We start from the raw sequence: 16,040 nt of genomic DNA, 5'->3' as shown, positions 1-16,040 counted from the left end.
AGACTTCAAGGCAGTTGGGTGTTGCAAAGCCCTTCTTTGGCTGCCAGCTAGGAAATACTGTTATCATGTCTATATTTGAAGGGACTGGTCTCCTAACACAGGTAAGTTATAATCAGACTATGTTAGTATGGCAGGTGTCATTACTGCAGTAGAAGTTGACCTTCTGAAACACCTGGTCCGTATATTGAGAAGGGTCTCCAAGTCTAGGTTTGTTCCTATTCTGAATTGGTTTTTACCTGTATATCCATTGCTTGGGAGGGTGAATGTGTAGTTTCTGTATCCAGTACCATAACTACTACCAGAACTTCCACCATAGCCTCTTCTACCTAAAACAAAAAAAAACTTGTGTTAAATTGGTATACCTGCGGGTCAAATTGTTATACCTGTGTGTTAAATTGTTATTACATATGGGTCAAATTGTTATACCTATGGGTCAAATTGTTACTGTTTCCCCACCCTCAGCCAAGAAACTGACCTGTTTCCCCACCCTCAGCCAAGAAACTGACCTGTTCCCCACCCCTCAGCCAAGAAACTGACCTGTTCCCCACCCCTCAGCCAAGAAACTGACCTGTTTCCCCACCCTCAGCCAAGAAACTGACCTGTTCCCCACCCCTCAGCCAAGAAACTGACCTGTTCCCCACCCCTCAGCCAAGAAACTGACCTGTTTGCAAACCCCTCTTTCACTTTCCCTCTACCCTTTCATTCAGCCTCTCAACTGAATCAAATTTCTCTTTTAGTCCCCTTGATGCAAATCTACTATCCCCCTCTAAGGTATTAACCTAATTCTAGCATACTCCTCTCATCCAATATTCTCTCTTTCACTTATGACAATCTGTCTTTAGGATCAGTAAACAACTAAGAACCAATGTTGAGTATCTCCAGGGTCTCTGTTAGACAGAACCAGTCCTGACCATGACTACTATCTTCTCAATTATCTCAGACTGACCACTGAAAGAAAAAGACTCCTCACACTCCCTGACGGACACAGACGGTTACCCAGCTAACCAGCCAATACAAAGCCCGACGCACCACAGACCGGCGCACGCGCACAAGCGCCCACACCCCCGAAGGACACAGACTGGACCCGCCGCACCATGCCCAACACCCCCTACGGGACATCAGACGGGACCCGCCCACCAGTCCAAACACCCCCGAGGACACCGACGGGACCCGCCGCACAAGCCGCCCTACCACGCCGAAGCACACGAGACGGACCCGGCCGCACCAGCCCCCACAACAAGCCCGGACGCACACAGACGGGACCCGAAGCACCAGCCCCAAACAGCCCGACGCACACAGACGGGACCCGCCCACCAGCCCCACACAGCCCCCACGCACACAGACGGACCCGAGCACCAGCCCACACACCCGAGCACCAGCCCCAAACCCCCCCGCGCACACAGACGGGACCGCCCCACAGCCCCCACCCCGACGCACACAGACGGACCCGCCGCACCAGCCCCACACACCCGACGCACACAGACGGGACCCGCCGCACCAGCCCCAAACAGCCCGACGCACAAGACGGGACCCGCCCACAGCCCCACACACGCCCGACGCACACAGACGGGACCCGACACCATGCCCCACACACCCCACGACCCCCAGCCCACACCCCGCCGCACACAACGTGACCCGCCCCAGCAGCCCCACACACCCGACGACACAGACGGGACCCGCCGCACCAGCCCCACACCCCCGACGCACAGACGGGACCCGCCCACCAGCCCCAAAGCCCGACGCACACAGACGGACCCGCGCACCAGCCCCACACACCCGACGCACACGACGGGACCCGCCGCACCAGCCCCAAACACCCGACGCAACACAGACGGACCCGCCCACAGCCCCACACAGCCCCGACGCACACAGACGGGACCCGACAGCACCAGCCCCCACCACCGCCCGACCCAAGACGACCCCACCACCGAACCCCGCCGACACCGCCCCACACCCAGCACCCCCGACGCACACAGACGGGACCCGCCGCACCAGCCCACACACCCCGACGCAACAGACGGGACCCGCCGCACCAGCCCCACAACCCCGACGCACACAGACGGGACCCGCCGCACAGCCCACACACCCCGACGCACACAGACGGGACCCGCCCACAGCCCCACACCCCCGACGGGACACAGACGGGACCCGCCGCACCAGCCCACACCCCGACGCACACAGACGGGACCGCCGCACCAGCCCACACCCCCGACGCACACAGACGGGACCCGCCGCACCAGCCCCACACCCCCCCCACGCACACAGGACGGGACCCGCCCACCAGCCCACACACCCCGACGACACAGACGGACCCGCCCACCAGCCCCAAACCCCCGACGCACACAGAGGGGACCCGCCCACCAGCCCCACCCCCCCGACGACACAGACGGGACCCCCCACAGCCCCAACACCCCCGAGGGCACACAGAGGGGGACCCGCCGCACCAGCCCCAACAGCCCGAGCACACAGAGGGACCGGCGCCCAGCAGCCCCACACCCCGCCGCACACAGACGGGACCCAGCACCAGCCCCCACACCCCCGCGCACCAGCCCAAACCCCCCGCACACACGGACCCGCCCCACAGCCCGCCCCCCGCGCCCACCAAGACAGGACCCGCCGCACCAGCCCACACCCCCGAGCAACAAGACGGGACCCGCCCACCAGCCCCAACACCCCGACGACACAGAGGGACCCGCCCCAGCCCACACCCCCGCCACACAACGGCCCCGCCCACACCCCAACGCCACACACAGACGGGACCCGCCCACACCCCACCCCCACACACCCCGGACGCAACACGACGGACCCCCGCACCAGCCCACACCCCCGACGCACACAGACGGCCCCGCCCCACCAGCCCACCCACCCCGACACACAGACGGGACCCAGCACCAGCACCCCCCCCCCCACAAACCCCCGCGCACACAGACGGGACCCCGCCCGCACCCCACACCCGACGACCACAGACGGACCCCCCAAACCAGCCCCACACCCCCGACGCACACAGACGGACCCGCCCACCACCCCCCAACGCCCCGACGCACACAGACGGGACCGCCCCACCAGCCCCCACCCCACGCCCTACCGAGGGACACAGACGGGACCCGCCCCAGCACCAAACCCGACGCCACAAAACGGGACCCGCCCACCAGCCCCACACGCCCGACGGCCACCAACACAGCCGCCCGCACCCACCCGGGCCACAGGGAACCCCACACGCCCCACCGCGCACACAGACGGGCCCCGCCCCAGGCCCCACACCCCCAGGGCACACAGACGGGACCCCCCCACCAGCCCCACACCCCGACGACAAGGACGGGACCCGCCGCACCAGCCCCACACCCCCGGACGCCCACACAGACGGGACCCGCCCAGCAGCCCCACACACCCCGACGCACACAACGGGCCCCGGCCCCCCACCAGCCCCAAAACCCGACGCACACAGACGGCCCCGCCCCACGGAGCCCCCACCCCCGACGCACAACAGACGGGACCGCCCAACGCCCCAACACCCCGACGAACACAGACGGGACCCCCCCACACCCCCAAACCCCCCCGGGGCACACAGACGGGACCCGCACCACCCAGCCCCACACCCCCGACGCACACAGACGGGCCCCGCCCACAGCCCCACACCCCCGAGCGAGGCCGGCCCCAAACCCCGGCACAAGACGGACCCGCCGCACCAGGCCCCCAAGCCCCAAAGCAACAAAAGGGGACCCGCCACAGCCCCCCCACCCCCGACCCCACAAAAAAGGGGACCAGCGCCCGCAGCCCCACACCCCGACGACACAGACGGAACCCCCCACCAGCCAACACCCCGACGCACACAGACGGGACCCGCCGCACCAAAGCCCACACACCGAGCACAAAGACGGGACCGCCCCACCAGCCCCACAACCCCGACGCACACAGACGGACCCGCCGCACCAGCCCCAAACCCCCCGACGGACACAGACGGGACCCGCCCCAGCAGCCCCACACCCCGACGCACACAGACGGGACCCGCCGCACCAGCCCCCCCCCCACAACCCCCCGAAGCGGCACACAGACGGGACCGCCCAGCAGCCCCCAAAACACCCGACGGCACGGACGGACCACAGCACCAGCCCCACACCCCCGCGACCCCACAACGGACGCCCACCCGCCCCACACCCCCGACGACACAGACGGGACCGCCCACCAGCCCCACACCCCGACGACACAGACGGACCGCCCCAGCAGCCCCACAACCCCCGACACACAGAGGGACCCGGCCCACCAGCCCCACACCCCCCGACGCACAGACGGGACCCGCCCCCACCCCACACACCCCGACGCACACAGACGGGACCCGCCCGCCCCAGCCCACACACCCCCGCCGGAACACCAGGACGAGGGACCCGCCGCACCAGCCCACACCCCGACGCACACAGACGGGACCGCCGCACCAGCCCACACCCCGACGACAAACGTACCCCCACCAGCCCCCACCCCCGACGCACACAGACGGGACCGCCCACCAGCCCCACACCCGACGGACACAGACGGACCCGCACCAGCCCCCCCCCCGACGCACAAACGGACCCGCCGCACCAGCCCCACCCCACCCCGACGAACACATGACGTGACCGCCGCACCAGCCCCACACACCCAGACGGACACAGACGGGACCCGCCGCACCAGCCCCACACCCCCGACGACACAGACGGGACCCCCGCACCACCCCACACCCCGACGCACACAGACGGCACCCCACCACCCCAGCACCAGCCCAACGGCACACAGACGGACCCGGCACCACCCACACCCCCGAAGGACCAGCCGGCCGACCACGCCACACCAGCCCCACAGGGACCCGCCGACAGAAACACAGGACGGACCGCCCACCAGCCCCAACACCGACGCACACAGACGGGACCCGCCGCACAGCCCCACACCCCGACGGACACAGACGGGACCCGACCAGCCCACACCCAGACACCAGACGGACCCGCCGCACCAGCCCCACACCCCGACGGACACGAAGGGACCCCGCACCAGCCCCACACCCCGACGACACAGACGGACCCGCCGCACAGCCCACACCCCGAAGCACACAGACGGACCCGCCGCACCAGCCCCACACCCCGACGGACACAGACGGGACCGCCCCGCCAGCCCACACAGCCCCGAGGGACACAGACGGGACCCGCCCCAGCCAGCCCACACCCCCGACGCACACAGACGGGACCCGCCCACAGCCCCACACACCCCGACGCACACAGACGGGACCCGCCGCACCAGCCCCACACAGCCGACCACAGACGGGACCCGCCCACCACCCCCAACACCCCCAGCACACAGACGGGACCCGCCAACAGCCCACAACACCCCGACGACACAGAGGGACCCGCCGCACCAGCCCCACACCCCCGACGACCAAACGGACCCCCCCACCAGCCCACAACCCCGACGCACACAGACGGGACCCCCCACACCCCACACCCCGACGCACACAGACGGGACCCGCCCACAGCGCCCCACACCCGGGACACAACGGACCCACGCACCAGCCCCAAACCCCGACGCAACAGACGAGGACCCGCCGCACAGCCCCACCACCCGGACAACAACGGCCCCCGCACAGCCCACACCCCACGAACAGACGGACCCGCCGCACCAGCCCCACACCCCCGCCACACAGACGGACCCGCCCACACAGCCCACACAGCCCGACGCACAAGACGGGACCCGCCCACCAGCCCCACACAGCCCGACGCAACACGACGGACCCGCCCGCCCAGCCCCCCACACCCCGACGACACGACGGGACCCGCCCCACCAGCCCCACACACCCCCGACCACACAGACGGGGACCCGCCCCAGCACCCACACACCCAGACGGACACAGACGGACCCGCCCACCAGCCCCACACACCCCGACGCACACAGACGGACCCGCCCACCAGCCCCACACCCCCCGACACAACAGACGGGACCCGCCCACCAGCCCCACACCCACCACGCGACACAGACTGGACCCGCCCACCAGCCCCACACACACCCGACGCACACAGACGGGACCCTCCCACCAGCCCCACACCCCCACGACACCCGACGCACACAGACGGGACCCGCCGCACCAGCCCCACAACCCCGACGCACACAACGGGACCGCCCACAGCCCCACACCCCGACGCACACAGACGGGACCCCCCACCAGCCCACCACAGCCCGACGACACAGACGGGACCCGCCGCACCAGCCCCACACCCCGACGGACACAGACGGACCCGCCGCACCAGCCCCACACACCGCGACCGCGACACAACCGGACCCGCCCCACCAGCCCCCACACCCCACGCGACACAGACGGGACCCGCCACCCCAAACAGCCCGACGCACACAGACGGGACCCGCCCACCAGCCCCAACACCCCGACGCACACAGACAGGACCCGCACCCAGCCCCACACACCCGACGCACACAGACGGACCCGCCGCACCAGCCCCACACACCCCGACGGGACACAGACGGGACCCGCCGCACCAGCCCCACACGCCCGACGCACACAGACGGGACCCGCCGCACCCAGCCCCACACCCCGACGACACAGACGGGACCCGCCGCACCAGCCCCACACACCCGACGCACACAGAACCCGGGCCCCAGCCCCACACCCCACACAATCCCCCACCACCCAAACCCCGACGACACATACGGGACCCCCTCACCAGCCCCACACCCCGACCACACAGACGGACCCGCCGCACCAGCCCCACACCCCCGACGACACAGACGGGCCCCGCCGCACAGCCCACACCCGACGCACACAGACGGGACCCGCCCACCAGCCCCACACCCCCGACGACAACAGACAGGACCCGCCGCACCACCCACAACACCCACGCACACAGACGGGACCCGCACCAGCCCACACCCCAAACGACACAGACGGACCTCCCACCACCCCACACACCCTCAGCACAGACGGTACCCGCCTCACCAGTCCCCACACCCCGACGCACACAACGTGACCGCCCCAGACCCCAACCCCCGACGACACAGACGACCCTCTCACCACCCCACACACCCACCACACAGACGGTGACCCCCACCAGCCCCACACACCGCGTCACACAGACGTACCCCCCACCACCCCACACAGCCCGATCACACAGACGTGACCCTCCGCACAGCCCCACACAGCCCGACGCACACAGACGGACCCCGCCCCCAGTACGCACAAAACCCGCCGCACCAGCCCACACAGCCCGACGCACACAGACGGACCCGCCTCAGCCAGCCCCACAAGCCCGACGCACAAGACTGGACCCGCCGCTCACCAGCCCCACACACCCGACGCACACAGAAGTGACCGAGCCCAGCCCACACCCCGCCGGCCACCGCCCCCCACCCGACCCACACATACGGGACCCGAAGCACAGCCCCAAACCCCGTACGCACACAGACGGGACCCGCCGCACCAGCCCCACAGTCCCGACTGACTCAGACGGGGAACCGAAGACAGCCCACACACCCCGACGACAAAGACGTGGACCCGCGCACCAGCCCACCACAGCCTACTACACATACGTGTACCTCTCTGCACCCGCCCACACAGCCTACTGACACCACTACTGTGACCCTCCGGCCCCATTCCACACACCATCTCCTCACCATCCCCACACCCCCTACTCACACATACTTTACCCTCCTCACCATCCCCACACACCCCTACTCACACATACTTTACCCTCCTCACCATCCCCACACCCCCTACTCACACATACTTTACCCTCCTCACCATCCCCACACATCCCTTTCCATACAGATTTACCACTGACCAAGTCCGACTCACACTTTGAGGGATATTGTGTGGTTATTCCAGTCAGACCTAATTGACAGGTATTAAATTTGTGACAAATCTTTCCTGTAACAGGTATCTGTAAACATTCTACAATAAACAATTTTAATACATTTGTTTGTATATATATAAATACTTGCTGGGTATTCATTGTCAAGTTTTATTTATTAACCTTGAATACAACAAAAAGAATTCCCCACAAATATTGCCAACTATACAGTAACCAATGTTGAAGCATAATGATTTTGTCTCTGACAAAATGCATCAAATACCAGAGAAGATCTTAGTAACTTGATGAGGTAGTTATCATAACTGTAAATAGTAACTGTGTAATCCTGTGTGGATGTAAATATTACAAACATGCGTCATTTTATTGTCCTCCAAATCGGTGACTTCGAGTTTGTGGCCAGACAGCCTCAGCTTATATAGCTGGATATATATAGATACTTACATCAAGGTACATCACAATATTAAGAGTACCAGCCCCTAAGGTTTTGCAAAATCTCATCCATATAAGTTCTAATACTAGATTATCTCCATCTAATTTAAGTTGATTGTCTCCCTCTAATTTAAGCTGATTATCTCCCTCTAATTTAAGTTGATTATCTCCCTCCAATTTAAGTTGATTGTCTTCCTCTAATTTAAGCTGATTTTCTCCCTCTAATTTAAGTTGATTGTCTCCCTCTAATTTAAGTTGATTATTCTCCCTCTAATTTAAGTTGATTATCTCCCTCCAATTTAAGTTGATTATCTCCCTCTAATTTAAGTTGATTATCTCCCTCTAATTTAAGTTGATTATCTCCCTCTAATTTAAGTTGATTATCTCCCTCCAATTTAAGTTGATTGTCTCCCTCTAATTTAAGCCGATTTTCTCCCTCTAATTTAAGTTAATTATCTTCCTCCAATTTAAGTTGATTATCTCCCTCTAATTTAAGTTGATTATCTCCCTCTAATTTAAGTTGATTATCTCCCTCTAATTTAAGTTGATTATCTCCCTCCAATTTAAGTTCAGATCAGATATATCCATAAGATCAAAATTATCGACATTTTTATTTATAATTTCAATGATATTGAGACATTTGGACGTACAAGTCTGATAGGAACTTACCAAGTTGATATTTTTAGCAAAGGACAATTAATATATATACATGTATAGATAATTACCCAGGATGCTGAGGATGTTATACTGCTAGATATTTATATATAGAGGTTTGTATATATACATATATATATATATAACACACACGTAGCAGCCTAAGTTCTAGTCCCATAAACAAGATAGAGATAATTTGGTCTCCCACTCAGAGATTTCTCCACAGATAAAACAGGAATGTGGCTATTTTGGTTCTCCATTAAATTTCCAACACTTCCCCAACATTGGTAAGAATACCTGCAGTTCTCCATCACTGCCAGTCCGGAAATCACACTTCCCCAACAATTAAGGAAAAGTATCTTTATAATCACTCAGCTATTCAAAGACATCCCAAAATCTAGTAAAGCTGAAACTTCAGGAATCTATCAAGGAAATCCGTTCCAAAAACCAGGAAAGCCAAAGTCCGAATTATAGGACTTGAAAAGTTTACTTTTCAGGACTCTACCATTGAAATACATTGATTAATACATATAAATAGCAAGAAGGTCTAGCATGCAATATAAAGTTAAGTTTGATTTCCATTCAAAGAAAGTTGAATTAAAAGGAAAATAATCAAGAAAGTAAATAAAATTCATAAAATGAGAGAAAAAATATTGTTAACTATATTCTCAAGTTGACAAGGCTTTTCAGAAGGGCAGAAACTGACACATATTGCACCATTGACACCAATTGTTCCCTGGACTTAATGCCAGAATCCTTAAATGTAGCCATCTTCACTTTGACAACTGAACAGCAGTTTTAGCAATGTAGGTGTGCAAATTGTAAATGAATGTTCCCACTTGTCCAAAATTAGAACAACTTGACAACCAAACATTCCGTGAAGTGAAGGTGTTCACAGCTAACTTCTGGGAATAGTCTGGTCGATAAGAGCCCACATGCTGTATTTATTTCACATTACATTGTCTTTAAACCTTCACTTCTTTCTAAACTTGTCTAATTGTTTTATTCTTTAATGATAAACTTAACATATTCATTAAAGAGTGAAATTCAGACTTTATCATTCTATTCAAAATTAAACATGGTCCATTATTTATCAAAATATTATGAACACTGTGAAAATAAAATATGATATTTGTCTTCCTAACAACTGACAATTATTACCTTTATGATTAATCAATTTGAAGTATCACAGTTCCCACTAGCAAAGGGTTAATAAATCTCCATATTGACCTCACATGACCTGCCAGTATTAACACTTCCTGTATCTGGTCACGCCTCATTGATCCTGCTCACACATCACAAATTACCACCAGTAGACATCCCACAGTGTGCACAATATGGAAGGTCCTTAAATTTGATTTGTTGACCACTTTAGGGGAACTGCATACATCCAAATTCATAAACTATGGGCATCTTTACACTTTAGGGAGGGAGCTTACGGATATGGTACTAAAATTTTACACTTAGGGTAGGGAGCTTATTTGAGGGTATAGATACGGTACTAAAATTTTACACTTAGGGGAGAGAGCTTATTTGAGGGTATAGATACGGTACTAAACTTTAACACTAGGGGAGGGAGCTTATTTGAGGGTGGATATGGTATTAAACTTTTACACTTAGGGGAGGGAGCTTATTTGAGGATAGATATGGTATTTAACTTTTACACTGGGGGAGGGAGCTTATTTGAGGATAGATACGGTACTAAACTTTTACACTAGGGGAGGGAGCTTATTTGAGGATAGGTACGGTATTAAACTTTTACACTTAGGGGAAGGAGCTTATTTGAGGATAGTTACGGTATTAAACTTTTACACTTAGGGGAGGGAGCTTATTTGAGGATAGATACGGTACTTAACTTTTACACTAGGGGAGGGAGCTTATTTGAGGATAGGTACGGTATTAAACTTTTACACTTAGGGTAGGGAACTTATTTGAGGATAGATACGGTACTAAACTTTAACACTTTGGGCAGGAAGCTTATTTGAGAATAGATACAGTATTAAATTTTTATATTAGGGGAGGGGACTTATTTGAGGATAGATACGGTATTAAACTTTTACACTTAGGGGAACAGGGAGCTTATTTGAGGATAGATACGGTACTAAATTTTTATGGGAGGGAGCTTATTTGAGAATAGATACGGTATTAAATTTTTATGGGAGGGAGCTTATTTGAGGATAGATACGGTACTAAACTTAACACTAAGGGATGGACCTTGTTTGAGGATATAGATACAGTACTAAACTTTTACACTATTGGAGGGAACTTATTTGAGGATGGATATGATACTAAACTTTAACACTTAGGGGAGGGAGCTTATAAGAGGATAGATACGGTTTTGAATTTTTATATTAGGGGAGAGGACTTATTTGAGGATAGATACGGTACTCAAGTTTTACACTTTGGGGAAGAAGCTTATTTGAGGATAGACATGGTATTAAACTTTTACACTAGGGGAGGGAGCTTCATTGATAGGGTATTGAATTTGAGGATAAACACGGTAACTTAACAATAAGGGAGGGAGCTTATTTGAGGATAGATACGGTAACATAAGGGGTGATTTTCATAGTTATATACAATTTGTCATCCCCACATATAGGGTCATTTCTACCAGACAGGTGCCCAGGAAGTGATTACGGACCTAAAACCAGACCAACCCTCCACAAGTCTGTGTGTTCTACACAGTGGTAGGCCCAGGGGCTAACTAGAGTCAAGTAGCTGTCAAATTTACACTGTCTGTAGCTTCCTTTCAGCACCTATCAAAACTTACCATTGAGGGAGGGGAACAACATGCCACACTACAGCTTAATCTAGTCAAATCATCAAGACATTCTGCTATAATAGATCTGATTTTAGGGTCTGGTAAAAATCAACCAGACCTTGAATGTAAGAAGATCGGTTAGCTTGAAAAATGTAAAAACCCTGATTTCAGTCATGAAATTCTTTTTAAACATAACTTTCCTCAGATTGGATTTTTTTTCTTCAAATTAATGGATTCAATTAAGGTTATATATTACATTTTTGGAATTATCTCCCTTCTTTATTTAAGTAACACAGTACATGTAATTATTTCAGTTCCAAATCTCACATTGTTCTAGTCATACTGTTTGATTTGCATTGTTTAACATCATCCATGTTCATAATAAGCACACAGCCTCCCCTGTGTTTGTGAGATGCATTTATGTGATGAGTTTGTGTGTGTCAAATATACCTTGATTTGTAAAATATTTAACTACTACTACAGCCTAAAGCTTTCCTAATGTAACATGGAATTGCAAGCAATACTCCTTTTTATCCATCCCTATAATTAAGAGCCAATATTGTTCATGTCATACATTTTAACCCACAAACCGGGGGACAGTAAACATCTTTATACTGAAACTAATCTACATAACACTCCTGACATTTCAAAACAATTAAAGGTATATATATAAATGATAGAGAATTCAAAAACATAATTAGCATATAATTTACATATTCATGAGTTCTTTAAGAATCAAGCTGAATATATTTTGTGTGACACTTAACACTTTTGATCACTGAGGTGGAGAAACTGACATACATTTTTATTATTCTGTGGGCTTTCCTTCAAACAAATGTATAATTAAATGTTAAAAGTCTATATGCATGCAGTTAGAATGTTTTGAAATTATATTCTTGGCATAACAAAACAAACACATACTAGTTTATGTGACACAGTCACAATTTTTTAGCATTTTACTCTAATTTTTTAGCATTTTACTCAAGATCTTTAAGTAATGGACTTTTGTCATTGCTTTTTGTTTTTGTTTTGTTGGGGTTTTTTCGCCAAAAATACATGGATGCATTGTTTCCTCAAGATTTTTTTTTTTTTTTTCAATTTAGTAGCAAATATCGAGATCTCCCTCAAATGATGTAGGAATAGACAGCTTAGTCAATTAAAGTCAACACAATGGTTGCCCGATGATATCTTGCCAAAATTTGTTCCCTATTGGATGAAAACAGAAATAACAGCCTAGCTCCTTTAATCATACTCTTTCTATATGTACAGCTGAAAATACATCGAAGTAACCCTGGTACTTATATATAACTACAAAACAGGTTCATATGTGTAGATCTATATAGACATCATTACACTGAGGACATTCCAACCATTCTATGATTCGCCAACTACTCAAGCAGTAATTATCACTTATATATAACATAGCTTAATTGTAAGGAAGGAATGTGTGTCCAGGCAAATGTGAAACTTATAATCTAATGATAAAGGTGTATGCTACCCTACAATTAAATACTATATGTTCTCCTGTACAAACCTTGAACATTTAGTTCTACTGTATTAGATGATAATTAAAGTTCCCCTGTACAAACCCTGAACACTTAAAATGGTTCTACTGTATTGATCGAATGATAAGCTCTCCTGTACAAACCTTGAACACTTAGTTCTACTGTATCAAATGATAGGTTCTTCTGTAAAAACCTTGAACACTTAGTTCTCCTATACAAACCTTGAACACTTAGTTCTATTGTATTGTATGATAAGTTCTTCAGTTCAAACCTTGAACACTTAGTTCTACTGTATTGAATCGTATGTTCTCCTGTACAAACCTTGAACACTTAGTTCTACTGTATTCCTTAACACAAAATGTTCTACTGCACAAACTTTGAACACAAAATGTTCTATTATACAAACTAAGAACACCAACAGTTCTACTAAACAAACCTTGAACACCAACTGCTCTACTAAACAAACCTTGAACACCAACTGTTCATGAATATCAACTTAACAGAAATCTTCAACACCAACTGTTCTATTAAACAAACATTGAACACCAACTGTTCTACTATAAACATACCTTGAACACCAACTGTTCTACGGAACAAAACTTGAACACCAACTGTTCTACTAAACAAGCCTAGAACACCAACTGTTCATGAATATCTACTTAACAGAAATCTTAAACACCAACTGTTCTACGGAACAAACCATGAACACCAACTGTTCTACGGAACAAACCTTGAACACCAACTGTTCTACTAAACAAGCCTAGAACACCAAGTGTTCTATTAAACAAACATTGAACACCAACTGTTCTACTATAAACATACCTTGAACACCAACTGTTCTACGGAACAAACCTTGAACACCAACTGTTCTACTAAACAAGCCTAGAACACCAAGTGTTCTATTAAACAAACATTGAACACCAACTGTTCTACTATAAACGTTACCTTGAACACCAACTGTTCTACGGAACAAACTTTGAACACCAACTGTTCTACTAAACAAGCCTAGTCCTTCAACACCAACTGTTCTACTAAACAAGCCTAGAACACCAACTGTTCTATTAAACAAACCTTGAACACCAACTGTTCTACTATAAACAAACCTTGAACACCAACTGTTCTACTATAAACAAACCTTGAACACTAAATGTTCTATTGCTGTAACAACTTGAGCTACCTCAGAGGCCCATTCTAATACACCTGCTCAAGATCAAGATCATTAATCAAGTCAATTAATGCAAACTTTGATAAAGTGGTTAAACTTCATTGTGATTGACATGAACAGATAGGATACAAACAATCATTATTTCCACAGAGCCAAGCATTCACACCTGTCTCAGCATCTCGTTATCTTACCTGTACATCAAGATAATTAACCAAAATTTGAAAAGTCCACATCCAGGATTTTATCGGAATTTCACACAGGAGCCCATTATGAATCATACACAAAGTTTCCAGGTAGAAAAAATAAACGTAAATGCCACTTCAAGTATGCTGTATATCTACAGATATTATTCAATACAATGAAATCTTAATGTCACAACAGTAGAATTCCAACACCAAGCTTTCAGAAAAAAGAATTCCTGCTTTCCAGGAAAAGGATTCCAACACTAAGTGAATAAAGAATTCAAACAATGAGCTGTTGGAGAACAGTATGTTACATGTCTAGATTGAATAAGGACTCATCATAAGCGTCCAGGTAAATAAACGAGAGGACAGGTGTGATAATATACAGGTAGGTATCCCACAGGGTACTGAGTTGACAAGTCATCAATATTATAAACCTTCAGGTGTGGGAAAAAATTGTCAACCACATACTAACACTACCAACACAGTATATTTGTCAACATTACATTGATGTAACTATCAAACAACATTTTTCTTTTTTCAACTTTAAGTAAAACAATACAAGTTTTAAACTGAGCTAGTTCAGTTACCAATTTCCTCATTTAGAAATTTTAATTTGTAATTTTATCATTTTTCCCTCAAAAGAATACATATTTTCTAAGCGGGTCACAATAAGCTTGGTCAGTACATAAAAAGCATTTATAGCATTCATCGACTTATACGCAACTTTAGGTATAAAGATTCAAAGTGTTCGGTAAAATCTTTAATCAAACTTTATATGTTTTTCAGATACCCGAAAGGTCACAGACCCACCTAACGGGTTGTGGTCATTTCCTTGGCCAACCCACATTTCACCCCAATGGCTCTAGATAGCATGTGAAATACAACGAAAGACCTCCTGTTTGTTTTTTAGTGTGGTAGTCACCAGCTACTACAAGAAGACTCTCGCCTTGATCATTTGGTGATACCTCCAGTAAAAACAATGAAACAATCTTCTATTACATAATGAGTCTGTAGTTTAAAACTTTAAGCACATTCTAGCAGTTAGCTTGAGGCAGTATAGGGGTGGACGACAAAATATTTTACAAGGATTAAAACTCCATCTCAGATTTTCATTCATAAAAGAATTACAAAAGAAATAAGCCATCCATGACTTTTAGTATTGTGTGTGAATTCATGGAGTTTTGACTATATCGTATATCATATTATTCATTTATATCTTGCATTCAATGTTGTACGCATTAAAGAAAATCCCATGATGACAGAAACTGTTGAACAATTGTACATAAACCAGGCCATATCCACTCTATGTAAAATGCAATACTGCCAGGTGGAAGACAGTTTTCGACTACATTTGTACCCAAGTGGTACAATCTCATTCGTAATTTTATACGTACAAGCAGTACTGCCATTACAGAGAATAATCAAGCTCACCATCTTATCTAAAAAGCATTTACCAACTAGGACCAATTCTGGAAATAAATTATTCATGCAAGAAGAGTGATT

The 16,040-nt window shown here is 50.9% G+C and overlaps 2 protein-coding genes across 3 annotated transcripts in view; one reads left to right on the top strand and one right to left on the bottom strand.

Moving 5' to 3' along the window:
• LOC117317267 (nucleolar protein dao-5-like) overlaps nucleotides 1-16,040 on the bottom strand; it is an 84,981-nt gene that overhangs the window by 7,332 nt on the left and 61,609 nt on the right. For both annotated transcript variants that reach the window (XM_033872009.1, XM_033872010.1), the window contains exon 2: nucleotides 237-326. The gene's annotated coding sequence lies outside the window, so the exon portion shown is untranslated. The remainder of the gene's footprint in view (nucleotides 1-236; nucleotides 327-16,040) is intronic.
• Nucleotides 128-7,593, top strand: LOC117317469 (mucin-2-like). The gene is made up of 3 exons (XM_033872280.1): nucleotides 128-179; nucleotides 956-4,453; nucleotides 4,637-7,593. Exons 1-3 carry the CDS (start codon nucleotides 128-130, stop codon nucleotides 7,591-7,593), a joined length of 6,507 nt encoding a protein of 2,168 aa, XP_033728171.1.

Source organism: Pecten maximus, chromosome 19 (genome assembly GCF_902652985.1).
Source record: "Pecten maximus chromosome 19, xPecMax1.1, whole genome shotgun sequence".
Taxonomy (NCBI): Eukaryota; Metazoa; Mollusca; class Bivalvia; order Pectinida; family Pectinidae; genus Pecten; species Pecten maximus.
Note: the sequence above shows the minus strand (reverse complement) of the source record. Positions and strands in the feature narration are given on the sequence as shown.